The sequence below is a fragment of the Pogona vitticeps genome, chromosome 2 (genome assembly GCF_051106095.1).
Source record: "Pogona vitticeps strain Pit_001003342236 chromosome 2, PviZW2.1, whole genome shotgun sequence".
NCBI lineage: Eukaryota > Metazoa > Chordata > Lepidosauria > Squamata > Agamidae > Pogona > Pogona vitticeps.
Window position 1 is genome coordinate 156,654,442 of NC_135784.1, and position 26,049 is coordinate 156,680,490.

General features: G+C 43.8%; 1 protein-coding gene across 2 annotated transcripts in view; it reads left to right on the forward strand.

Annotated features, from left to right (window-relative positions):
- Positions 1-26,049, forward strand: part of ANKFN1 (ankyrin repeat and fibronectin type III domain containing 1) — a 328,869-nt gene that overhangs the window by 239,620 nt on the left and 63,200 nt on the right. For both annotated transcript variants that reach the window (XM_078385159.1, XM_072990937.2), the window contains exons 7-8: positions 2,146-2,236; positions 20,788-20,895. In XM_078385159.1, coding sequence (XP_078241285.1) covers positions 2,146-2,236; positions 20,788-20,895 — 199 coding nt within the window. The remainder of the gene's footprint in view (positions 1-2,145; positions 2,237-20,787; positions 20,896-26,049) is intronic.

Genomic DNA, 26,049 nt, shown 5'->3' on the forward strand with positions numbered 1-26,049 from the left:
AAATATGAGTTCAATTAGATTTCCTATCATGTTAAATATGTATAGAATTGGAGATGTATCCTGTGGCTCAAAGAGTTAATTCTGGTACAACATTTCATGAAATTATAAAATATACTGGAGGACAGGTGGAATGTCCTGTAGTTTCTCAGTGCTGTAACAGTTGGAGTGCTTCTCATAGTTCAAAAGACAGATGAGGTGGAGAGGAGGGGCAAGAACAGGTAGATTCGCTGTGGCCATGAATAAAATCTGTAACTGAAAATGTGGTCAACAAATGATAGAGGATTTAGCAAATACATTCTCTTTCTTATATCCACTGGTTCATATTTCTGGCTTCTTAGTTTCCTGTAGGCATTGTGCCTGAGAGCTGGAGCAGACTGAATAGGGTCATTTAAGGCCACACAGAGGTCCAATATGCCATTTGGGGCAATCCGTGCATCCACATGGCATACACACCTCAAGTGACCCTTCTTGGACTGCCTCCATTTAAAAGGAAAAAGAAAGAAAGAAAACATTTTTTTAAAAAAAAAAAACTCCTTCTCAGCTCCTTTTCCTTCTGAGGGGAAGCTTTCAGTTCCCCCACCACCATCACCAAAAAAAAAAAAAGGTATGGCACATCAGCCATGTCCTAACTAGTTGTTGTTGTTGTTGTTGTTTTAAATTCTTTGCTGCCTCTCTACCACCCCCCTCCACGGAGGACCAGAGGAAGTTTTTTTTTTTTTAATTTCCTAATGCTGTGAAGTGGCTAAGTTGTCTTCTTAAGCCACTTAACGATACTGGGAAATTGACAGCATGCAGTCTGCTTTTGGTTCGATCCCAGTGATCACATGTGCTGGAACAGAACCAAAACAGAGTGATCCTGCCTGCCCCTAAAAAAGAGTAGTTGCTAAAAAGGTGTGAGCAGGAATGCTCTAGAGATGGTCTGTTTTGCTCTGGACATTATGCCATTTGCCCACTGGCAAAAGGAACGAAACAGCCTATCCCCAGAGCAGACCAAACAATGAGACAAATTATTGTCGAGTTGCACCCTGAGACAATGAGACTGCAGAACAATGAGGGCAAAGAAGATGAGCATCCCATCTGATTTTGTTTTGTTTTTGTATACTCCTGCTTTGAACTTACGAATGTAGTTTTCTGTGCTGTTTGACACTATTACATTCCACTAACTGCTGTTGCTTCTCACAGATGTAACCCTCTTCCTCACCTTTTTCTTCTTGTTTTCTGTCTTTCTTCCTCTCTTTCCTATTTTATCCTCACTTCTACTTAAACTGACTTGGGGTGATGACCAGTTTCATATATCTTAATTAGACTTGGAGATGAATATAAAAATGAATCAGGATATTAGTTATGTTTCCCTGATTCATAAGATATTCATTAGTTCATATTCTTGGGGTCCAGAGACCCCCCCAATGAATATGAAGCAATGAATATAACACTTTTATATTCATCCCTTCCTTCCCTATCTGCTTATACCCCTGAGGATCAGGTGTTCCTTGGGGGCATAAACAGAGAGGGGTTTTCCCTTTGGTTGGCTTGCTAAAGCCTGTCCGAAGGGAATCCCACCCCTGGGGCTGTGGGACGGCTTGGTTCCCTTTTCCTCCTCTTGCTATGCTCCACAGGAGGGGAAAAGGGATCAAAGCGATCCTACAGCCATGCTGCCTCTGGTAAGCCAGTGCAGTGGTGGGATCCCCTTTCCCTTCCTCTTGCTATGCCCTGCAGGAAAGCAAAAAAAAAAATGCCCCAATGAATTGATGACAGATTGATTTGTTGTTCATCGGGTGACTGGGGGGCAATTCGTGGGTTGTGGGTCATGAAGTTTGACGGTCCATGAACCAAGACAAAGTGTCATTTTAGCACTTCGTCCCCATCTCTAATCTTAAATGTTGTCAGAACACTGCATCCAATGTGATATCATCACACAGGGCTGATATCACCACCTGTACTTGGGGAAGCCATTTTGAGGTAAGAGCAGCTGTCCAAAGGAATGAAAGGTTGATACAGCCTTTCAATCAGCCTTTATAAGCAGCTGAAGACGAGTCATTGGACTGATTGCCTTCAGTCCTTTGCCACTGATTAACAAAATCATGTTCACTTCAGACTGTGTTCATCAACTTAATGTTTTCTCTTTGGTTTGGTTTTTCATTACAGGGCCGAAGCTATTATGTCAGAGTTTATGCTTTCAACATGAAAGGCTGGGGACAGCCTCAGACTTCCACACCCCCTTGCGCTGCTCCTTCTAGTAGGTTAAGAGCTTTCATCTCTTTCAACTGTGACTGGTAATGTTGTTTTTTTAAGTGAATTGTGCAAAAAAAAAACCTAGATGGAAGTAGAACAATGCTAAGAGAAAGAAATGAAATGTTTGAATGTGAATGTATTTTTAGACAATATAATATGAATTTATATATACAATTACCATTCCAGTTATAATTATTCACCCATTTGGCTGCCTGCAAAAAGATCTGATGCTTCAAACATTTGTGTATACATTTATTTATTTGTACATATATAGTGCCACTGATATACATGCCACTTGGTATAGAACGTTTTTCAAAAGAAAAAGGAAAATATGAAGATCATAACAATCTAAATGTGAACCAAAGTTTGTGAGGGAGAGGGATTGCTTTTTCCCCCCCTGCTACAGGTCCCATAATCTCCTAGCCAAGCAGGGCTGTTTAAAGTAACAAGGCTGTTTAAAGCTACTTTTAAAGAAAGGACTGTGTTTTCATTATGGAAGAAACAACAGAGATGGGGCAGATTCAGGAAGAAAGAAAGACGCAAGAATGATAGGATTAATAAAAGAAATTCCATTTGGCTGTGAAAAAATGCTTTACCAAAAATTTCACATAAGAAATGGATTTAGAGAAATATCTGGTTCAGTTGATTGTATCTAATCTCAACAAGATGAGATATGAAAAATCAATTTGCCTACAAATTACATAGCACAAATTGGAATAATATTTGTTTGGGGGAAAAATTAGAATACTAAAATACAGTACAAAAATATATCATCGATAGCCACCCTGTTTGGTTTGGTTTTCTCTTTTTTTTTTTTTTTCTTAATGTGCAGCAAACATGTACCTTTTCCCCTACCAACTCCCTATTTACATTTTATTGCTCAGGGCGTTGTTTTATTTCAAAAGTAAGCACTGACTGAACAAGGTACTGCAAAATATCTAAAGCAGTCCCACAGTGACATTGGTGGATAGGTGAAAACAAGAAGCTTTGAGGAGGACTGGGTGGGAAAAGGGGGGAGGAGGTGAAGAGAGAAGTGGATGGGGTGAGAACCGAGGATAGAAGCGAAAAGAGGAGTCAGTGAATGTTGGGATCGAAACATGGTTGAGCGTTTTGGGATGTGCGAGAACTGACAGTGTAGGAATGACATCCAGCAATATTTAGCCTCCACCTGCGTGGGTTTAAAAACTGGCATGATCTTGTCAAATTGGCAACAACAAAAAAATATCCCAGGGTGCCCCTGGTTGATTAGAAACTTCCTGATTTAATGACCACAAAAGGTAGAGAAAGGGGGCTCCATGCCACAGGCAAAATGCTCATGTTTCATATTTCAGCTTGTCAAGCCACAAAACAATTGGTTGAAGCAGTTCAATATAAGGGGAAGGCTAGATGGAAATTTTACCTAATTGCAATCCATTCATTACACAATATTTAACAGCGTTCTAACCACCGCTTGGAAAATATTGCAACTATGCTTCAGCACTCTCATTTTTCTAGGAACATTCTTTTTCTTTCTTTCTTAGCATAATAGCATCCTACTGCTAGTCATTTTTAATGTGACACGATTCAGTGCTAAATGACGGTGCCCATGCTGACTTCCCTTATGCAGCTGAGTGTAGTAGTTTATTCAGTTTATTATGTTATTTGCTGCTTTGATTGAGGATAGTAGAATTTCATGTGCTTAAAAGGCTAACCGGACTGAGATAAAGGCGCTGCATTTACCCTGCTAGCTGAGAAACGTTTCTTTTTCATATATATTCTGAAACTCATTCAGTTCATGCATTCCAAATGCAGTGAGGGACAACATAGCATAACTGTGGAAGGGATCTCGGCTCCAGCTTTCCCTGGGACATCATCTCGAAACAGCTTTCTGTTTCACTTCATTTCAGATAGAACTTCCTGTCAGATACTGCAGGTCATCAGGGCATGTTCACTGAGCAGAGAATTTGACATTTAACAAGATAAATGCTGCATTATCTAGTGGAAAGGAAAAAAGAAGAAGTTTGGTATAAGTCTGCCCTGCTTACTGCCGTCTATGTGTCTGGGTTGGAGTCCCTGAGTTGAATTTTTTTCTGACACCATTTGATTTGACCGCCTGTCCCCAATGACTGCTTGTCAGACAGCTTCCATCTGATTGGCTGCTGAACAGATTATTTGTCATACTTTCTGAGAAGTCCAGGCAGGCTTCACATTAGAAATCAAGGATGCCTCTACTGTGGATATTGTGCTCCAGCCTGGTCTCTTTTAACCTGTCATAGCTCTACTCACAGACTGACAGAGGAAGAGTTTGTGCACATTGGTCCTGGGAATGTTGAGCATGCTAGTGCCTTGGACCCAGAGCCCTTAGGGGTACACTTTCCTGTGCCCCTAGATGGAGAACTGTTGGTTCTAGATTCAGATGAGGAGGCAGAACTCCTCTGAGTCCACGACAGAGGTGCCAAGGAAAGGAAAGGACTTTCGAAAGGAAGTCTCTTTTATGAGTAGTAGCTTCCTTAGGAGCTAATAGGCTCCTTAAGAGTAAGATACGCCTCATCAGGAGTCCTAAAGCTGTCTAGTCCATCCTCAAATAGAGGTCTGGCACCAACAGGACCTTAGACTTCAGTCTGCCGAAGCTCATTGCTGAAAACAACGTCAGTCTTGCTCTCCTGATTCGGCTTGCTGTCAAGCGTAATGTGTAGCTTGCATAATTAAATTGTAAACCATCTAGAGAGAGTTTGAAGCGTGACAGGGTGGTATATAATCAGTGCACTTTACCATGATTTCTGCTGCTGACACTACCACCACCCTGTCTGTGTATGACTTTGGATAACTAGACTATGCTTCTTGGATTCTCTTGATTGCCCTCCCAATCCCGGAATAAAGACGCAAGACAAATAATAAGGGTTAAAACACAGGCCACACTTTATTGATTGTAATTCAGATTTGCCAATCATTTGGCAAAGGGGGGGGGGGCTGCCATAGTATGGAAATAGTTAAATCACTGGGGTATCTGAGTACCCCAATCAGCAGGTGGGCAAGTCCCCGGCCCCAGGTTCTTGCAGTCTTAAAGACAGCAGGAACCCAGTTGGGCACAATTTGACCACCCCCAGACCCCCAAGCCATCTTTACTTGATTACCGTTGGTCTGGTAGTGGCCCAGCGCATCTTCCCCCCCCCCCAAGCACTGTAATCACACAATCCGTAGCGCTGGGAGGTCCAATGGGCTGTTAGCTTACCTGATTTTGCAGTGGGACTCACCGGAAATTACCTGTTTTTCCACACTCCCCGCCAGTGTGACCGAATTTCTGCCACAAAATTGCCAGTGCCCCGTGCCAGTGTGAGATAGGCAAAAAATCCCCCCTTCCAACGGCCAATCAGGATGAGGGTCAAAAATTCCTATCTGACCCCTGAAGGCGACCAGAAAAACTCACACTGGAATTAGGGCAGGCAGGTGGGTGCCAGAAAAAGAAGAGGACGGTTAGAGAGGGGAACACCCCTTAAATAACCTGGTGTTCCCCCCCTCTTCAAGAAACTCTCGAGAGAACATAAGATCTCGTGCCTTCCATGGGTGTGTGTGTGAAGAGTGAGCTGTGCTGCCTGAAGCCTCAGCTCGGCAGCAGCTCCAGCATTGCCCTCCCAACCCTGGGATAAAGACACGAGACAAATAATATGGGTTAAAACACAGGCCACACTTTATTGATTGCAATTCAGATTTGCCAATCATTTGGCAAAGGGGAGCCTGCTGTAGTGTGGAAATAGGTAAATCGTAGGGGTGTCTGAGTACCCCATTCAGCAGATGGGTGTATCCCTGGCCCTAGGTTCTCGCGGTCTTAAAGACAGCAGGAACCCGGCTGGCCACAATTGTTAGTCCGGTAGTGGCCCAGCACATCTCCCCCCCCAAGCACTGTAATCACATGATCTGCAGTGCTGGGCGGTCTGATGGGCTGTTAGCTTACCTGATTTTGCAGTGGGGCTCACTGGAAAATACCTGTTTTTCTGCACTACCCGCCACAGCATAGTGACTAGCCATGCTATGTCCCATGCCTGCCATTGAGCTGCTTGAGCTTAACAAGCAGGGCCCCCGTGATGTCTTCCAGGAAGACATCCAAGCCCAAATTGGACAGATGGACTCCATCATTCTGAAAAAATCATGCATATCCAGTCGGATCCTATGGTGACCAATCACTGATCCAAGGCCATTGCAGACTGCTCTGCAGACCTCACAGTTAACACCCCTGCGTGCCGTGTTAATGTTGAGGAAAAACCTGGTGTCTCTCCATGCCAATCGTGGAATGATCGTGGACCACACGATCCACATAGCAGGGTACCTCACCTTCAACCATTTCAGGTCACAAATAATGTTCAGTATCAATGCCTTACCCGGGTGCCTGGCTAAATCGTTGCCGCCAAGGTGTACGACCAATACATCTGGTGGAGACTGGCCCATAGCCAAAGAGCACCCACTATTGGGAAAAATTCTAAGAATGTCAGACCTCTGGTGATACCATTCTGGTGCCACTCCTCGGGCCAGGTGCCTGCACACCACCTTCCTCTAAAATAAATATCGAATCCTAAGGATCCTGCTGCATCTGAATGAACCTGAAAATCTGCTTTCAGCCCGATTTGCCTCTCCAAAAGGAGATTCCATTAAATTCTGCTAAAAACTGGCTCCATACTAGTAAATCTTGTTTCATTTCATGTGTCACTCTGGTCCTATGCATTGATCGATGTAGACCCTGCATAGCAGTGCACAGTCGCCACAGAAATGCTTGTCCCAGAGCCACCACTCTACAGGCAAAATTCAGGTGCCCTACTATCTGTTGATGCTCCTTCAGCTACATCTTTCACCTCTGCAGAAGCATCACTGGTCTTAAGATCCGCTGGTCTTAAGATTCCTGGTCTTAAGATCCGCTAGGCAGCTGTGATGCTTGCTGCATTGTGTCCAGTTCAATCCCAAGGAACGTGAGGGATGTGGTTGGTCCCTTGGTGTTTTCCTCGGCTAAGGGTAGTCCCAGTTCTTCTGATAATGCCTGAAAGCTATTCAGGATGAATCTACACTTTCCTGAATTCTGTTCGCCACAGAAAAGGTAGTCATCAAGATAATGAGCCGTAGACTTACAGCCTGTCTTATACCTGAGCTTCCATTTAATAAACGAGCTGAATCGGTCAAATGCAGCACATGACACTGAACAACCCATCGGTAGAGCCCTGTCAATGTAAAAGGATCCCTGGAAATGGAAACCTAACAAGTCAAAGTCCAGGGGTGCACTGGCTAAATTCGAAACACTGATTTTATATTGCATTTCACCAGTTCAGCCTCCAACTCTGCATTTTCTAACCATGCGCACAGCCTCATCAAAAGAGGTATAGCACACTGTACACAATTCCGGAGGGACAGCGTTGTTTACTGACATTCACTCTGGAAAGGACAAGTGATGGATTAGCCAGAACTCACCTTGGGCCTTTTTAGGCACAATACCTAATGGAGAGACCCTCTGGTTCTCCATAGGCAATGTTGAAAAGGGCCAAGAACCCTTCCTTCTTTCACCTCTTTATCTATCTTACACTGCACAATGCTTTCCACAATGCATGACTGGAGGTTCTGTGCAAAATATGCACTATGCTCCCCCATTGCCAGGATTCCAAAACCATATTTAAAGCCTTCTAAAAGATACATAGTGTCCTCTCTATGTAGGTAGGATCTTACCCAAGCTTCTAAAACCTCAACCTTAATTGGGCTGGGTCCCTTTTCCAGGCACACCGCCACCATTGTTGGGCTTTTTACTGCCTCCCGTGCCCCTGTTCTGGTGCTGGGCGCCTGCTCTAAAACATGCTGAGTTAGGGTGCTGGCCTCCCAGGTGGTGCACTCATGCCTAAAGCGGCATGGTCTCTTTGTACAAATGACCTTGGAGTTGTACTCCCAACAGAGTAGGTGGGGTTGAACCACCTGTCCCGCTCCTGGGTGGGGATTTTGACCAATTGTGACCTTCCTCCTTAAATGACCGCTGTCAACTCTTTCCCCTATATTTGGCCTAGCGGTGGTCATATGCTGCAGCCACAAGCCCGGCAGAAGCTCGTTCCAGCGCATGTTTGGATGAATTGCACTCCACATACGGAACGATTCATCATAATGAAGCCACGCCTGCCCCGTGAAATTAACATAGGCCCTGTAAATTATGTCTAAATACTGGAATAATGATTGGTCCTGCCATGGTTGCACCTTAACTAACACACCAGAGTAAATAAAAAATCCGGGGAGTCAATTAGCCCACGTTCTATCAGGTTTCTTTCTCCTACGTCTTTCTTTTTCTTATCTAACTTATCTAAATTCCTCTTCTCTACATCTCTGTTTAACAATTCAAATACGTCCATGTATTATCCTCTTATTTCTTTTCTTCTGCTGCCAGGGTGAGATGATTCCCCAAAGGCATCGAATAGTCCCAATATGGCAAAGCAAGCAATGGGACAGTATTGTAACCTATATTAGGTATGGAAGGCTATGGCCAAACCCCTGCACTAGCCGTAGTATTAGGTTGGGTTAGCAGTGTTAAAGTGGGGTATGGCATGCCCCAGCCACTGAATTATGGACTGGCATATGGCCATGCAGTGCTGGGAAGCCCCGCGCTCTGTGAGTTCTAAGGTGTGTAGAGTGCATGATTGTGTTGACCGCTGCTGGCCCAAGGCCATGCAGGCATAGGTGCCTGGTGTGGTGCTCAACTCGCCTGATGAAGTTGAAGCCATACTTGGACCCTCCTCAATGTCTGGTCTGACTTCAACTACTTCTCCCTGGACCTCTTGGCACTCTGTCACCGTTACAGTCGTTGTGGGAGTTGACGATCCTTTACGTCTCTCCGAATGCCATGACTTTGGTATTGAAGAAGCACCCTCTTGCTTCGCTTCTGTTGGTCACTTCAGGTAGTTGCTCTGCCTCAATTTTCCTTCAATTAGTGTAATTAGTTAAATATCTTAATCAGTTGCTCCTTTAATATTAATTATTATTTAAATTTTCCAACAAACCATTATAGTTGATTTACTACCTAGAATTAATTAATTAAATAATCCTGTTTGTGATTGCCAGCTAAATAATCAATTTGAATATTTAAATAGTAATATAGAACAGAACCATCCAAACTCTATTCAATTAATATAAAAGATAACAACACCCTGGGAGGGAGCTGATGTTACCCTCCCTTCCTTCAAGAACACCGGTCCTCTCAGTGACACAGCAAGAATCACAGATCGAGCAGAGTCCTCTTTCTCTCGCAATGCCCGAAAGAGGATGGTTAAAGGGAGGGAACACCCCTTAAATAACCTGGTGCCCCCCCTCTCTTCAAGTAACTCTTGAGAGACCATAAGGTTTTGTGCCTTCCGGGGGGGGGGGGCAAAGAGCGAGCCGCGCTGCCTGAAGCCTTGGCTCGGCAGCAGCTCCGGCATTTGCTTCTTACCACTGGACAGACTTGACTGGATTTGTTTTTGACTTTGGCTATGGCTTTCCTATACTTGGTTTGCATGACTTCCTGCTAGGGACTCTTCTTGTTTGACCTGCACTTTTCCTTGTGACTCTACTTCTGGATTTCCCTTGTTAGGCCTGCACATTTGATGTACCTGCTGTACCCTCTATTGACACAGATTGACAAAAAGTTTGCTTCTGGGCAGTGCACTCCAAGAACACCTGGGTTACCCAAGGTTGGGAACCTCTGACTAGAGCAATGTCCCTCTCACACTATGGTGAGAGAGGGATAGAGGGAGCTCCGTGGGTGAAGCATTCCATTCTACCCATTGTAAACTGGACATGAAGTTGTATCCTCATTTGTGAGTACACACTATGAGAGGAGGGAGTCAGCTTAAACAGTGAGTTCAGAGGGAAATTATAATTGGAAAATACAGCGTGTAATACTTACTGTAAGCCTTAAATGCATACACTCACTCCAGTATGCATTTACCTTGGAATAAATCTAATTGAACTTAATAGCACTTGTTGGGATGATTGCATTAGATTGAAAAAATGTATGTAAAAGCAGCACAATGAAGGGTTAACAATAAAACAAGCATCCTAACATTTCTAAGTGAACGGATAAATGTAAAGATAATTGACACTTTTTTTCAAAAGATAATTTACACTGTTATCTTAATGGTTCAGTTAGTGCTTAGACTGACTTATCAGAATACATCCATTCAGTTAATAACAACTCTTTACTTCTATACCCTAGTATTCAGCTGAAGCCTGGTAGAGCTTACCAAGTCAATCTCTATTGGCTTGATCAAACTGAATACTGTAAATTGTTGCTTCAAACCCCTGTATGTATGAATTATCCTATTGACCTGTAGAATTCCCTTTGGCTCATATTTCTGCTTTGTATATGAATATTGCATCAAAGTGGGTTGATTAGATTAGATTAGTGTATATTGTTAAACAAATTTTCTTGCGATTAGGGCTGGAACTACTTGTATTCAACAAAGGGTGCACTCAGCTTAAACTGCTGAGCTGTCTGCTCAGCAGTTCAAGATTGGGGAATCCATCCTCTTTAAAGTAAAGTTGATTTTGGCTTGAAGTTGCAGTCTAAATTTAGAAGCCTTTGCACGCTATAAAATGTATGGTGATGATAGCCTGAAAAATGTTAGTGGAATAAAACATTGGAAGATTCAGACCTGAATCTGATTTAGACATCAAGCCCTGTCAGAGGACCACCCAAAGCAAAAATCTACCCATCAAGCTAGTTGGCCGTTCCTGTTGCTTTGAGTAATGACTGCCTCAGAACTTGGTAAAATTCTTGTCGATCATTGTCTCTAGGAAACATCAGGATGAGCACAACAGTTACTTTGTTAGACTGCAACTTTCAAGAATTTCTCCCAGCCAGCTTTCATACGGGTTGGGCCATTCTGTAAGTTTTAATCCAAAAGGGTTGTTTCTCAAGCTCCCGGGACGAGGAGCAGTGATCCACTGATCATCGGGGGGGGGGGCTTAAATATCCCTGGAGATCCCTGTACACACAACCACCGATACACATTGCTTGCATTGTGTTTCTGTGTGAAGGAGTCCCTATTCATTTCAGTGAGGTCTGTTCAAGAAAAGGTTCTAATGGTTTATAGAAGAGCTAGGGAACATCTGACCCTCCAAATGTTTTGGACTACAATTCCCATAATCCCTTAATCATGGTCATGTAGGTTAAGGCTCCTGGAATTTGATGTTCAAAACATCTGAAGAACCAAAGACTCCTCACCCCAATCTGTAGCTTGAAGTCATTACAAAGTGTAGACCTCCAGAATGGGTTCCATTGCTCTGTAAGGTTTTTTTTTTTTTTTTTGCCATGGAATAGCATTTCCAAAGGCAAATCCTTGGCTCTTGAATTTGACAAGAAATGGCTGTATCGCACTGTCCATTTAGGAAGTGCAATCCTCAAATGTATCCACTGTAAAAGTCAGCTAGTTCACCTCAAGCTAAAAACTAAATTTAAATTCCTGGACATGGTAGAAAATCCAGCAAGGGGATGAAAACAGGCATAAAGTCAACATTAACTATCTAGTTAATGTTTCCTTGTCTTTTCTGTTTCCCATAGCATGTGGAGGGCTGCTTCGTGTAATCTTTCCCATGAGAAAGATGGTGCTAATGGAAGTGTTGCTTCTTTTTTGTTTCACCGCACATAGTAAATAATTATATGGAATGGGAGGACAGAAGGGGGAAAGCCTCCTAAAGCTGTCTTCACAAAACTCTGGTGCTAGTTCCTACCCAGACTGAGAGACTTGCCCAGACTAACTCTAAGGTAAGCAAGATAGATGTGGAGCCAAACACATTTGGAGTGTAGTCTGTAGCTTGACTCAGATGTACAACACAATGCGAAGCTCACATGGAGATCCCACTGGGCAGAATCCTGTTGCCCTGCATGATTGCTTGCGGCATGTGTACAGCCTATGCCACAAGCGGTTCCATCTAGTGAGGTAGTCAGTCAGTGGCTTCCCCACATGCACTGGTAGAGCAGATAATGGTGTGCTGAGGCATAAGACAGACAATGAGCAAAGGTCACCTGTACATACATGGTTTTCACCAGTAGAATTCTGGCCACTCTATCCAGTAGAGTTTATTCTCTAACGAATATGTTTAGAAATGTTACATTAGGATTCACTTAGTGACTATAATGGGTTTATATGTATATGGAAATTTTGTTTTATTTGCAATTTATTGGAACAGGAAGCTGCAGCATGATTCTTGGTTCCTTTGTATACTTTTACGTGTGTTTATTTTCTTCTCTCTTGCTATAACAGTTCTCCTTTTTCCATTTTACTTTGCCAGTTTTAATAAGGAAAAGGTATTGATGCTTCAAAAACGGTTCTGTTACTGGGTACAGAGTGTAAGTCTTTAACTGAGATTCTGCCAAATTATAATAGTAAATAGAATTTGGTGAAGGATTTGCAGCTTTGTTTATGGAAGAACTGTTTCAAAATCTGGAGGGTTTGCCATGAGTCGAGGAAGCTTCCTTAGTGTAGCAGATTGTGCCATATTTCTGCCAGTTTGTCCTGTATCTACACAAGATGATCATTTCATGTTAAAGCAGGAGCCATTTTTGCATGAGAAGCTTTGGGGAAAAAAATTAGAAACTAAAGACATGGAATTTGGTCCTCCCAACTCAACATGGATTTTGGAGTGAAATGCTGAAAGGACATGAGGTTCCTTCTACCGTTACCAAAGGCCGTGTCCATAGTCTGGAATACATCTAGCAGACCTTATCCATCTCTACAAGTAACACCCGTGAAACTCATTATATATTCAGATGCTGAGTTATATGAGCTGTCTCCTAGAAATGAATGCTAGAGGACAGTGCAATGCGATCATAAGCATGTTTAGTCACAGAAGGAAGATCCATTTTGACCAATAATTGGGAGTCATTCCTAGTACTAAGTGTGGTCAGTATATAACAGACTGGTCAGACAGGGAAGCTGGATTGCGTTGGGTCATGCCGGAAAGTGTCCCTGTGCTGGGTGCTGTCAACCTTTCCATGCACACACCTAATTGGATCTCCGTCATTCCAGCCCAGCTCCAAAAAGAAAAATAGTTGCCCTGCTGGCTGAACCAAAAAGATCTGGATTCAGCACAGAACAGGGCTGGGCTAGTTCAGAATTTCCTGTACCTTGTGTAGTTGATGGGAAATGGCTCAAATGGGATCATGCCACAAGCAATCCAAAATGTGAACTATATCACCATCTGATCACACCTTATGTTGGTGTGGGTTTTTTTTCCTGGCCTCTCCCAAGACATTGGAATATATAAGAATACATTTAAAAGAACTTATTTTCTATTTAATATGTGTGATCACCTCTTGTTGCAAAGTTCTGTGCATGCTTACACCAGAGGTAAGTTTCATTGTGTCTCTTGCAACACACCCGCCATGTGCTTGTAAGTGGGTATATTAACAGAGGGAAAAGCTGAAAAAAACAGTTGGTCCTGTTTCTTTGTTTGTTTATGGTCACAGCAAAATAAAGAAGCAGGGAAATCTATCAATGTAAATTAAAAAGAGCATCTCAAAGCATTTCTATTAACATCAGTGAGGTCTTCTGGGGAAATTTCCTACCCTTGAAAAATTAAAATGTAGAGGCCTGGTGTATTCCGTCTGAGAATTAATTCTGTCTGCATTCAGTGGGCTAACAGTTGGCATGCAGGTTACTTTCATCACCCAAGTAAGCTGCAAACAGCTTCTCAGTATGACTTTTCCAAGCCACCACCGACCTAAAATGTAATGCAGCTCATCACATGGTATTGGTGCCTGCCAAGGAAACCTGACATGCCAGCACACAGCCGCTGCGAGCCACGCAGTGCCGAAGAATTATGTGATACCTCGTGTTGATGGCCAACGTAGATAATCCATAATGTACAAGCCGTTTCCAGTTTCTTCATGGGCTCAACCCGATGCATTTAGAAAAGCTGTATCACAGCAAAGAGGCTCACGGACCAAACGTAGCACATCATTTGTCAGAAGGCGTTTTTCACCTTCGAATGCTGTTTCCTGGAAATGAATGCTAGAGGAAATTTTGCAGCGTGTCTGTTCAAAAGTACAAGTGCCCCTGAGTTCTGTGAGACTTCTGCCCAGGATTGTGTCTATAAAACTACGGATCAGTGGTACAAATCTACATATGTCCGTTCTGGAAGAAGCTCTCTTGACCTGGATTCAGTGTCTTTTAGGCAGAAATTCCCACCAAGGTATTATCATGGGGTTGCTCTGTTTGCAAAAGCATACTGCAGGTGGAGGAACGATGATCTTTAGGAGATTGCCACTTGCACAACTGCAACACTTGGGCCATTAGCGCAATCAAGCATTGCTACGCTGGCAAGAGTTTTTGCTCAGTGGAAGCTCAGAAGGGAACGACACATAATGTTCACTGTGGCAGCCTCCTAGGTAAATGTGTATGAGGGTGCAGCCTTAAATGTTTCTGGTAACCTTATTTAAAGCATAAGCCTGTGCTTCAGAGTCCTTTGCGCTGCATGGAATTTCCCTGTATGTGTGCTATAGTTTAATCTACCTGCCATTCAAAAGAGTTATCTTTGGAAATCTCTTGGATTTTCTAACAACCTTCCAAAGCTTAAGACTTTTCATTGGTTCAATTGGACTGAATTATGTTTTACATAACTCAGAATAGGTGATATATGAAGAGGATGAATAGCTAAGGTTCTCGTCCTTTGAATCCCTCGGTAGAAAAGGTGCAGGGCAAGGGCTGGTTTTCCCAGAGTGCCGAGCCTTCCAGCAGAATATTGGCTCCCGAGCTCACAATGTAAACTAACACCACATGCTCCGTTTACAGACGGCCAGCCAGTTGGTAGCTCGGAATATATTCCCATCCCCTGCGCCAGGGCTGCAGAGCCAGTCTGCCTGCCTTTCAGTCGAATCTGTCAAGAGAACAAACATGCTGGCAACTTGCTTTTATTGACCGAGCTGTGGTGGGTTATTAACTTTTGTTATTTTAAATTTAAAAAGAAGTGCTGAAAGATTTCAGCTCAATGTATGGCAGCAAAGGGGTCAAGACGAGCGCTCTAAAGCCTGACCACCATGTCATCTTTGTGCAGGCTGAGCATTGGAAACGGAAGGGTCAGACGCTTTGTTGGACTGTTGATAAAATGCAAGTGTAAGGTTGCTGCTTCCCACGCTTGGAGCCCCAGATGTTCTTGGACTACAATTCCCAAAAGCCTTAGCACACCAACGGTAAGCACTTCTGGGAATTGTATTCCAAGAACATACATCACCCTAAGTTTGGGAACTATTATCTCAAGACAGTATGCAGTGAGAAAGTGCTGACATATTCTCTCCCACTGCTGGATATCTCAGTGGGAGCCAGAAGTTGGGAGTTCGATTCCCCACTGGGCCTCCTTGACAGGGGCTGCACTGGATGATCCATAGGATCCCTTCCAGCTCTGCAGTTGTAAGATTGTTGTGCTGTATTATTATATTATATTATAATGATTAGAAGACATACTTGATTATATGGCACCAAATGTAGTGTGCTATAATGGATGTTTGTTAGTCTTTGGGCAGAGCAAGGAATTCCAGTCCAAGTCTCAGCTGAGCTGGGAAGCACACCCTGCATCCTAGGACTTCTTGGAACGGCAATCTTTTTTTCTTTCGCTGGCAAAGAGTTTCCTGGAGCTTCCAGTAAAGGTCTTGCATGTTTTACACACACATATCAGAGTCCTATTGGTGCTCCTGTAAGGTTTGCAACTGCGGCTAATTTATGAGGTGTCTGGGTATGTCTCAGTCATCTGCCTGTTCTCATCCTTGCTTGTGGAGTCAAAGATATGCCCAGGCACCCCATCAGTCAGCTGCACTTAGCTGCGTCATGTTCAAAGGAGTCTTGTACAAACACCAGTAGAACCCTGGTGATTGCCTGTTTCTACACAAGATTGCACAAATGGCAAAAATGCATGACTTGTGTTAACTGATCTAAATTAGGATGACTGCTGCTTCGGTTAAGAACTTGAAACAGGTGATGGACTTCTAGCTTCTTTCTTAACTATCTGTCAGTCCTACTGCTTCTTGCTGTATGGAAGTGCCTCTGTGTTGCTTCTCAAAAGAGTAAGAAAGGCTATGACATTTTACACAAATTACAGACACTTCAGTGGGTGGGTGGGTGGGAGGGAAGCAGCTCTTTGTCTTGCTCTTGGCTGGAGGTGAGGAGTCTTGCTTCAGCAACTCTTCTTGTTGTACATGTTCCCTACGCTTGGGCCAAGCTTGGAAATAGTTCATTCAAAATCACTTTTTTTCTCCTAAGTCCTTTGTGAAACCATTCATGGACTAATTCACATTATTTCAGTTTCTTACTTTGGGGATATTTGAGAGATGGGCTTGACTATTTGGGGCCACTTTTCACAATTGTACTGTAACTGGTTTGTTTAAATTTAAAAGCAACATGTCACTAACACATAATTACTTATTAACACATTACATTGATTTTTTTTAATGTTTTCATTAAAACAATTAATGGTAACACATTTTCAAATCCATCTTTATATTAATGCATTAGATTTAATACAAATGTGATTGGGTTCTTTTTCTGCTTCAAGCAACTCCTCTTTCGGCACGTAAAATAAAATCGGAGACGTTTTAACAGTGCTGATATCTTGTTTTTTATTAGTTCCAAACTCTTCAACAGTATTCATGATTGGGTCAAAATATGTCAATTCTGGCAACAGGCCGTAACTCAGGGACAAGAATTCCCTCCCCAACTCCAACGTGTTCACTGGGGTGCTTGGCCAAACTGCTCCTGGTCTGTAGGTCTCCAGAGAGGCGCACTCCGCACCGCGCAGATGTTGTCACAGCATGGATGGCAGACCCAGTCCCCTTCCTTTGGAGGGGTGTTGCATCTCTCGTCAGGTCTGATCACTTGCTTCCAACACCCTTGTCCCCTCGGAAACACCATGACAGTACACTCTTGTGACTCAAATGTCGTCCCACCTTCTGCCTTAGGTGGAGAGTCTGGCAGTAACCCACCCACCTTAAGACTGGGAAAGTCTTTAAGCTTTTCTTATACTCTAGCTCTCTGCGTCTCTCTTCTTCCTTCCTTTTCATCCAATTCTCTAATTCTGCCCCAAACCAGCGTTCGCCCTGATTATATATACTTTCCTTCCACATTGACATTTTTTGCTCCACCCCTTTACTTTCGCGCTGTCTTCCACCAAGCAAATTTCTACCTTCCCCTTTTTCTCCTCAGCCACCTTTGCTTGTTTTCCTGCCTCTGTCATCATTTCTTCCCCATTCTGACTCGCGCCACTGATCTCCATTTCCTCCATCATGGCTTCAGTCACTACAGACGGCACACTCTCATTCATATCTCCTTCACAACCAAGTTGAATTTCTATATTTTGGAATATCCTATTCCATATTTGTATGAAGAGTGGTAGAATATACCAGATTTGGGGGGGGGGGATATAAATCAAATGAATGAATGAATGAATGAATGAATGAATGAATGCACAGTCTCCAAAATGTTCTGTCCTCCACAGCCTGCTCAGCTCTTGTAAACTCCAGGCTGTGACTTTCTTGGTGGAGTCAATCCACCTCGTATTTGGTCCACCTCTTTTCCTGCTGCCTTCAACCTTTTCCAGCATTATTGCCTTTTCCAGAGAATCTTGCCTTCTCATGATGGGCCCAAAGTTGGACAGCCTCAGTTTTGTTCTTTTTGCCTCCAGAGATAGTTCAGACTTATTTCGTTCTAGGGTCCACTTGTTCATCTTTCTGGTGGTCCAGGATAACCACAAAACTCTCCTTCAGCACTGTATTTCAAATAAGTCACTTTTTCCTTGTCAGCCTTCTTTACTGTTCAGCTTTCACACCCATAGATGGTGACTGGGAATACAAGAATGTGGATTATTTTAGATAGATGGTATAGATGGGCATTATTGGCCAACTATGGAAATTCCCCATGCAATTATGTCAAGACCTGAACTTAATTAAGCTAAACATTAATAAAAGGGATAAGAGAAAGTAGTGACTTGCTTCCATTTCTGATAGCATGTCACTCTGCCCTCTGAGGTCTAAACACATTGAAAATGAGAATAGATGTCCCATAATGACATGGCTATGTTTTTCTGATTTTATCATTGGAACCATCTGCTTGTGCACATTAAAATAATAAATGGATTTAGAAATCCAGGGGAACAAGCACACACACACCTTGCTGCAGGCACCCATGGCTAGAATTAGATATGTTCAACATTCCCTCTAATTTTCCTCCAGCACTGAGTGGAAACCCCTCCCTGCACGTGCAAAGTTACAGCCATGACTGGAACCAAATGAGCAGCAACACTAACTGCGGGTGTGCAACACCAGTGCAGCACAATGCAGCTGCACACCCATGCAGCTTAGAGGGAATGTTGGATGTGTCCAATTGCTACAAAGTTTGTAGATGACAAGAGGTAGTAGATAATAAGCCTAGTGTGGCAACAGAGGTGGAAAGTTCCCTCTCAGTCTTCATGTTCAGCTATGGCTGATGACAGTGTAAGGAAAAGCAAAGCTAATACTGAACAAATACAAAGCTCCTGAACTGATGATCACCCAGGATTAATGCTTCCATGATTCTGGCTGTTGCCCCTCTGTCACCGCCTCCTAGCAATGACAGGTTGTCACATACCATGGCCACCAGTGGATTCACTCAGGGTCAAACAGGATGGCACAGTTAATCCGTTGTTAGAAGCAGAGCTCCCTTAAGAGTTGAAAGAAGCCTGTTTATCTTAGATCGTTCCTTACTACAATGTGTTATGGATTCACATCCTTTTGTTTTGTGATTGATCATTAGGATGTACCTAAGGGCTTCATTTGCAAAGTGGTTGCTCAGGTTTGAGGTCTGGCAACGTTATGTTTTTTTGGGGGGCTGAATATTTGCAAAATTTCCCATTCTGAGCCATTTTCTGTGTCTTGCCATTACAGTACTTTCAGAAAAGGTAATTGTGAAACTAGTGAGAACTTGTGAGAGAATTCTCAGGGGAGGAAACGTGTGCATAGAAATCTGGCTGTGAGGAGAAAAGAGGAATTCCCCCCGCCCGCTTGCTCTCTTAGAGCAAGATGCTGTGAGACTTACATGACACAGCACAAATTACAGTCTATCAGCTTGGCATCTTTGTCCTGTTTGATCCCCAGAAAACCATCTCACTGGCCCCTCTCAGCTAAGACTGCAACTGTTAAGCATGGGGTTGAAGTTAAATAGAGTTAATTCCGAGTATGATCTGGAATTTAAATCAATCTTTCTCTTCACATACATTCCCAGGTAGTTTGGGGACAAACCCCTGATTGCAGTTTTGTCCCTCAGCAAGGAGCCTTTTGTAGCTTTGAGTAGCTGCTTGTTCTGAGCCCACGCCTATATGCAGTTCTCCCCTCTCCTCCCCTCCTCTCTCCTCCCTTGACAGCCCTAACCTCTCTCATTCGCTCCCCCTCGTGCATCCCATATTGCCACTGAGAACAATAAATGCAGGGAGGCCACGCTCCTCCTTCCCTGCCCTTCCTCAATGGTGCCCTGGAAATGGAACAGAGCAGAAAGCCGTTAATCTTACTGAAGATTAGGGTTTACTGAAACAGTGCTGAATTTAGAATGATATTGGTGATCAGACATAGCTGAAACTGATAAGTAACCATCCAGTCCCCGCTCTTCCACAAAATACTAGCCTCTGCTGCTCACCCAAAAGGGACTGGACAGACTTGGAAAAGGCCGTGGCTGTTTGCTTTTAGCTTCATGTCCTGTAGTCCCCGGAAAATGGATTGCACCGTGATCATGCATGACAAAGGGAGGGGGCATAAATAGTTATCTAGTTACTCTCTAAGATGTTTTTGTGGAATCTAGAAATGGAAATACTTTGCATTGCTGGACTGCAATTGAACGGATCTACACACCTCTTATTTTCTGTGAATATAAATTGGCCAGTAGAACCGTGTTTTTCCGCATTACCTCAGTAATAATAAGATGCAAATAGTCTGGCATTATTATCTCTGTTTATAGATATGCTTCAGCAGAAAGAAAGAGAGAGGCTTATCTAATGCAACCTTAGGACCATTCTATATATTAAGCAGCCCCTGGCAAGTGCCTCAGGCAGCAGATTTGGAGTGTCGTGAAAGGCAGCAAATTCTGCATTTTTACTAAGGTGGGGAAGGATGTAGAATTTTCTTTTTGCTTCATGTATCAAAATAACTTGGGTGGCCTTTGACACATGCCTTGGGTTGTGGTATTGGCCACTCTGCCCTAAAACGACCTTCAGTCAGTTCTGGGCAACCCATTGAGTTATTGGCTGAGTAGAAGGTAGAAGTGGGGACTCCACTATTATATAGCAAATATAAGCAAGTGTAATGTTGCAGTCTACCATAAGGCTTATAGAGAGGATGGTTGTTACCTGCATATGTAGATGAATGTAGTTGTGAGGATGATCAAGGAACAGCAGTGGCCATTTGTGTGGGAGGTGGATGTCCGTGGTATTTGAATCAAGGACATGCTTGAAAAAAGACATATTAGCCACTTCTCCAGCCACTGAGAGACATTGGGAGCAAAGAAACCCTCTTAAGCGACTCTCTTTCCTCTGCTGCGGTATTCATTTTTGTTTATTTCTTTTATTCACTAGACTGGAAAGACTACGATGGCAGAGAGCCGAGGCACAGGGGACAAATTGAGGCTCTGGACCGTCTGCTGCAGCAGGTTAGGGCGTCTCATCAGAGTCACAGTTGCCGAGGTAAGGATAAAGTATCCGTGGGGTAGGGCGCCCGCCGAAGCCTCCGTGGCGCCTGTAATTTTAGCAGCTTTCTATCTGGGTCATACCTTCTCATTCATCAGGAAGAGAAAGATATTAATATTGGCCCATCTGGAATCACTTTAGCAGACTATCTCACTCTTGCCTCTCCAAATTGGCAACATGGCAAACATTTCAGAACAAGTTTTCACCAAAGCATTCACTCTCAGTCTCTTTCTCTCTCTCTCTCCCCAAGCTTAGTAAACAAAATTAAATTAAGTTGCTTAAAGGCTGGTTTGCATATTTGCAAATAATGGCAATATACTGCTCTCTTTTTTTGCTGGAGGGGGGGGAGGAGGCTTGAACGAAAGAGTACCAGGGCTTTCAGTGTTCCCCTATGACACTTAAGAAACAGTAAGGTCTTTGAGCAGGTACCAGCTGCATGTCCACAGCCAGTGCCACACAATAATTGAGATTAAAAGAGGAGTTCCAGGAGTTAAGAGCATAGTTTTGATTAGCGCCTCTTGCAAGTCCGGAATATGCAGCTTGCATGCAGTAACTGCAATTCCTGTCTGTTAGCATGCATGGGAGATCACACAGCCCACAAACAGTGATCCGTCCTAGGCTTCTGGACACCAATTTCATTGTATTTGTCAAGATCTAACTCCATTCATTATAGATGCTTGCCGCAGGTAAACTTATAACGTGATGGGTCACAACCTTTGGGTGAACCATTTGACTGATTCCACTAGGAAGAGGGTATGAATTCTCTTTGAGGCAGCTGCTCCTTGGAATAAAAAAGACGCAACCTGATCGATGTGAAATAGCAAATAAAGCAAAACTCTGCATGAGACGAAGCAAGCTCTCCTACGGCAAGTGACTCAGGAGGCTGGCCAGACTTTGTTTCACTGAATGGCTGATATGATTGGATAGCTATCTTGCCTTCTGTTCAGAACTGGGACCCAAGATAGCACACCAGGAAATTAAAACAGAGATAGGTAAAAATAGATTAAAAACAAGTACAAGTAAAAACAAATAAAAAATTATCGTATTAAAATATGGCTCAGCATATTGTTGAAAACAGAATTATTCAAAGCTGCTTTCAACAACTGAATCTCCCAGAGGTTGTTAATATTAATATATCATTCTTTCTTGTTTTCTTTTGTTCTTTAGATGATTTTTTTTTTGGTCATCATATGCATTGGAGTTTGTGGGGGTTTTGAGTTTTAACCCGAAAACTGCCCAAACTGGGGCAGTGTATAAATCAGCTGGGAGACAGGCACATGCACAGAAGGCAGCAACCAGCTTCCCTTTCGGGAGTGTGGGTGCGGCACCTAGTTAGCCATGAACCACAAACCAGGAAGCACCAGGAACCAACTGGAAAACCAAACTGTTTCACAGTTCAGTTTTTGGTTTGTGCTCAATTGGGGTGGGGTGGGGAGCTGTCTGCTCCTGTTGCACTACCACCACTACCACCACGCTGTCACCACCGCCTTCCTAAAATGGAAAAGGGCAGACCTGGTCATAGTCAAGATCTGTTTCTCCATCGAGAGGGCCGGATCCAAAAGTACAACCAGATTATGAACACACTCTTTTAGGGCGGATGTAATCCCATATAGAGCAGATTGAAGGGCCCCCCAGACAGTCAGGGCCCCCAACTAACACCACGATTTCCGTCTTGTCAGGATTCAACCTCAGCCTATTTGCCCTTGTCCAGTCCATAACCAAGGCATCATTGTAAGGCCAGGTTTCAGCATATAATGATCTGACCATGACAGGGTGGAAGATCATCCTCACCTCAGCTGGCTAGAAATATCAGGTCGAATGTATGACCTGCCACATACAATTTGGGACAGCCCCATGGAAGTCACAGCACCCATGAAGTCAGAGGCCAAATCACCAGCTACCATCTCTGCATGTATGTTGAAGTCCATCAGGAGTACAACCCTGGGAGACCGCAATATCCCCCTTCTGTCCCTATGGCCCACAGACAGATGGAGGCACTCTGACCCTGCACAGGCCAAGGCAGCAGTTCTGCTCGCTTTGATTGAAGTTTTGAACAAAACGATGACACCCCCTCCTCGGTCTCCTGGTCTATCCTGATGTTGGATGAAATATCCTGGGGAGGGGCAAATCTGAGAGACGGCAACCCCACCCTCAATGCTTACCCTCTGCTGTCCACCCAAAGTTAGCCCTTTTATCCACAATCAGAGCGTAGTTCAGTTGGGTTTATTCTGAACTGACCCAGCGGTCAACAACTAAAGGATCAGAGGGGAAGGAATTGGGTTGCTCTGGCTCCTTTGCAGCTGGCAGGGGTGGGGGTGGGGGGCAAAAGAGAGCTAGAGCTCAGAATCAATGCAACATATTGATGATGGGCTCTGCTGTGACACACACCTTTCCCCCTCCAACGCCATACCTCCCTCTCCGCATTACCACTGGAATGATGTTATAACCAGCCATAGAGCCCCCAACCTTCCCAACATAGGGAACAAGTCAGGTCATCCCAAGAAAAGAAGAAAAACAAAACCAACAAAAGCAAACAAAAGTGCTGAAATAAGTGGTCTAAAAAATCATCTTTTTTAAAAAAAAAATCATAACACAAGTTGGCTAAAAGCCCTTTTCTCAATACCCAATCAGTTGCCAATATCCCTTCAAAATAGAAAGGTCCTTGCCTGCCAGTGGAAGGACAAAAGGGAGGGGGCCAGCCTGGTGCCCTTTGGAAATGAGCTCTACAGAAAGGAAGACCCTTTCGGTGTCCCCAATAAACATTCCTGTAAGGGGAGCAGGAGCAAAAGTAGGGCTGTAGAAAAAGTATACTAAATACTACTACTAATAATAATACTAATACTAATACTAATACTAATCATCATCATCATCATCATCATCATCATCATCATCATCATCATCATCTTAGAACTTCAGAGCTGGAAGGGACCTGTGAACCATCAAGTCCAGTCAAGGAGACACAGTGGGGAACCAAATGCCCAATCTCTAGCTCCACAGCTGGGTACCTAAACCACTGAGCTGTCCAGCAGTTGTGATGTTTAGAGATGGGGACAAATAAAAAAAGTGATTTGTTTTGAGTCATGATTCATCAAGGTTAACAACTCAGTGAATACAAATATGTGAATATTTTTCAACAAATTGATGAACTAATTTGTTGGTTCGTCTTGGCTTTAAATGGCTATAAAACTGGCCCCTAAGCACCTAGAGACACCATATGTGCAGGGAAGCTTCCTCAGACGTTTTCCTATAACTCCTGAAAGTTTGGTGAATGTTGGACCACAGACCGCTGAGATATAGTCACAAAGAGGAACACACACACCCCGGAAAATTCCCCTAAGGTACTTAGAGAATCCAGAATCACAACAGAGCTTTCTATTTCTTTCCCCAACACACCTGCCAACTTTGGTGAAGATTGGATATCGGACATCCGAGTTATTCACCCGCAAATTGGGTCCCCCATGGAGAGTTTACCACACGACACAGAAGCCCATGGTATTGAGGGAGTTGTTTTTGGCCCCAGCAGAATGAGAGGTCCCTTTGGCACTGAGAGGCATGCATGAAGCATTAAGTTTGTCTTCAGCAACATTACAAAACAAAAACAAAAAACTCGCCATTCTGCCTACCGGCTGCTGATCACCTGATCAGAGACTGATAGGCAGCCACCCCTTCCCACAGCCAGCCACCCAATACCACAGCCTGTCGACCCACCCCCTTCCTTCCCCTACCTTAGCCCCCACCCCCATTTACACCCCCTTGCCTTAATCGCTGCTGCCGAGGTCTCCTTCTGGCCTCCCAGCCACACATGTAAAGAGGGAAACTGGCTGCCCTTTGCAAAGATGGTGGCTGTGGTTTCATTTAGAGTAGGGAAGTTGCAGCTGCCATCTTTGCAAAGGGCAGCCTGGACTCCCTTAAGGCAGGCTAAGAGAATCCAGGCTGCCCTTTGCAAAGATGGCAGCCGCAGCTTCCCTCCACTAAATGAAGCCACAGCCGCCAAATTTGCAAAGGGCAGGCAGGCTCCCTTTTTACCTGCCGTGGTTTGGACTAGGCCAAGAGACTGCAGCAGCTTCGATTAAGGTAAGGGGATGTTGGTGAAGGTAGGGGAGGGCTACGGTAGGGAGAGGAAGGGTGTGGGAGGATAGGCTGTGTGTCTGGGTAGCTGTGAGGGGAGTAGCTGCCTTTCTGCTGCCGATCAGCTGAACGGGGGCCGGTAGGCAGAATGGTGGGTTTTTTTGTTTTTGTTTTTTAATATGAAGGATGAATAAAAATGGGTAAATATTCGTCCCTTCATATTTGTGGAGTCTCTGGAACCTATGAATATGAAGCAACGAATATTTAACAAATTGGCTATTTTCGTCAAAAAAGCCAATCCGTTTTTGTATTCTCTAGTGTTGTTTATTTTTGATGATTTAAGCGATCCTGAGCTACTGAGATACCTTGATGAGTCATTTTCAATCCTTGCAAGATTCCTTGCCTCACTGAGAATAATGCAGAGTGCTCCTGCCCCGCCTTCATAGGTCTCCATAACTTGCATGTGCTCTCAGTACAAAATGAGTTTCCTTTCTCTGTGAGAAGGGAAGCACACATGCGCGTGCGGGCGCGTGCGCGCACACACACACACACCATGATTGTTTCAAACCCATGCAATATAAAGCGACAAGCATCATCATTTTGTGCCAAGTTTCAGGATCTATCTTGAAGTGCTCTTTGCATTAAAAGCTTTATTTTGCTTAATGAGGCTTATTTTGCACAAAAACTCTTCCCCTGTTGAGGGTATCACAAAATGCCTCTCATTTCTTAAGGGGAAAACAAATAATTTTGCAGTTCCTTGCCCATGCCTGTAAGGATGAAAGAAGCAAAAATTTGCATTCCTTGGCCAGGAGAAAGTGCTCCTTTGATGATGTTGGAGATGAATAAAAACCAGGACACAGTGACTAAAGAGGGAATTTTTTAGTGAAGATTTAGGCACCATCTCTTTTCAGCACCTTTGCTGCAGAGAGGCTGTGACCACTCCTTTCATCCACGTGGGTGTTTATCCCAAGTGCTTTGGGGAGCCTGGAGACAAGGGTTGAACAAACACGGAGTTTAACTCACCTCTCGAAGGGCTCTTTCCCCACCCTCAGGCTGCTCAAGTTGAGAAGTACCCATTCTTAT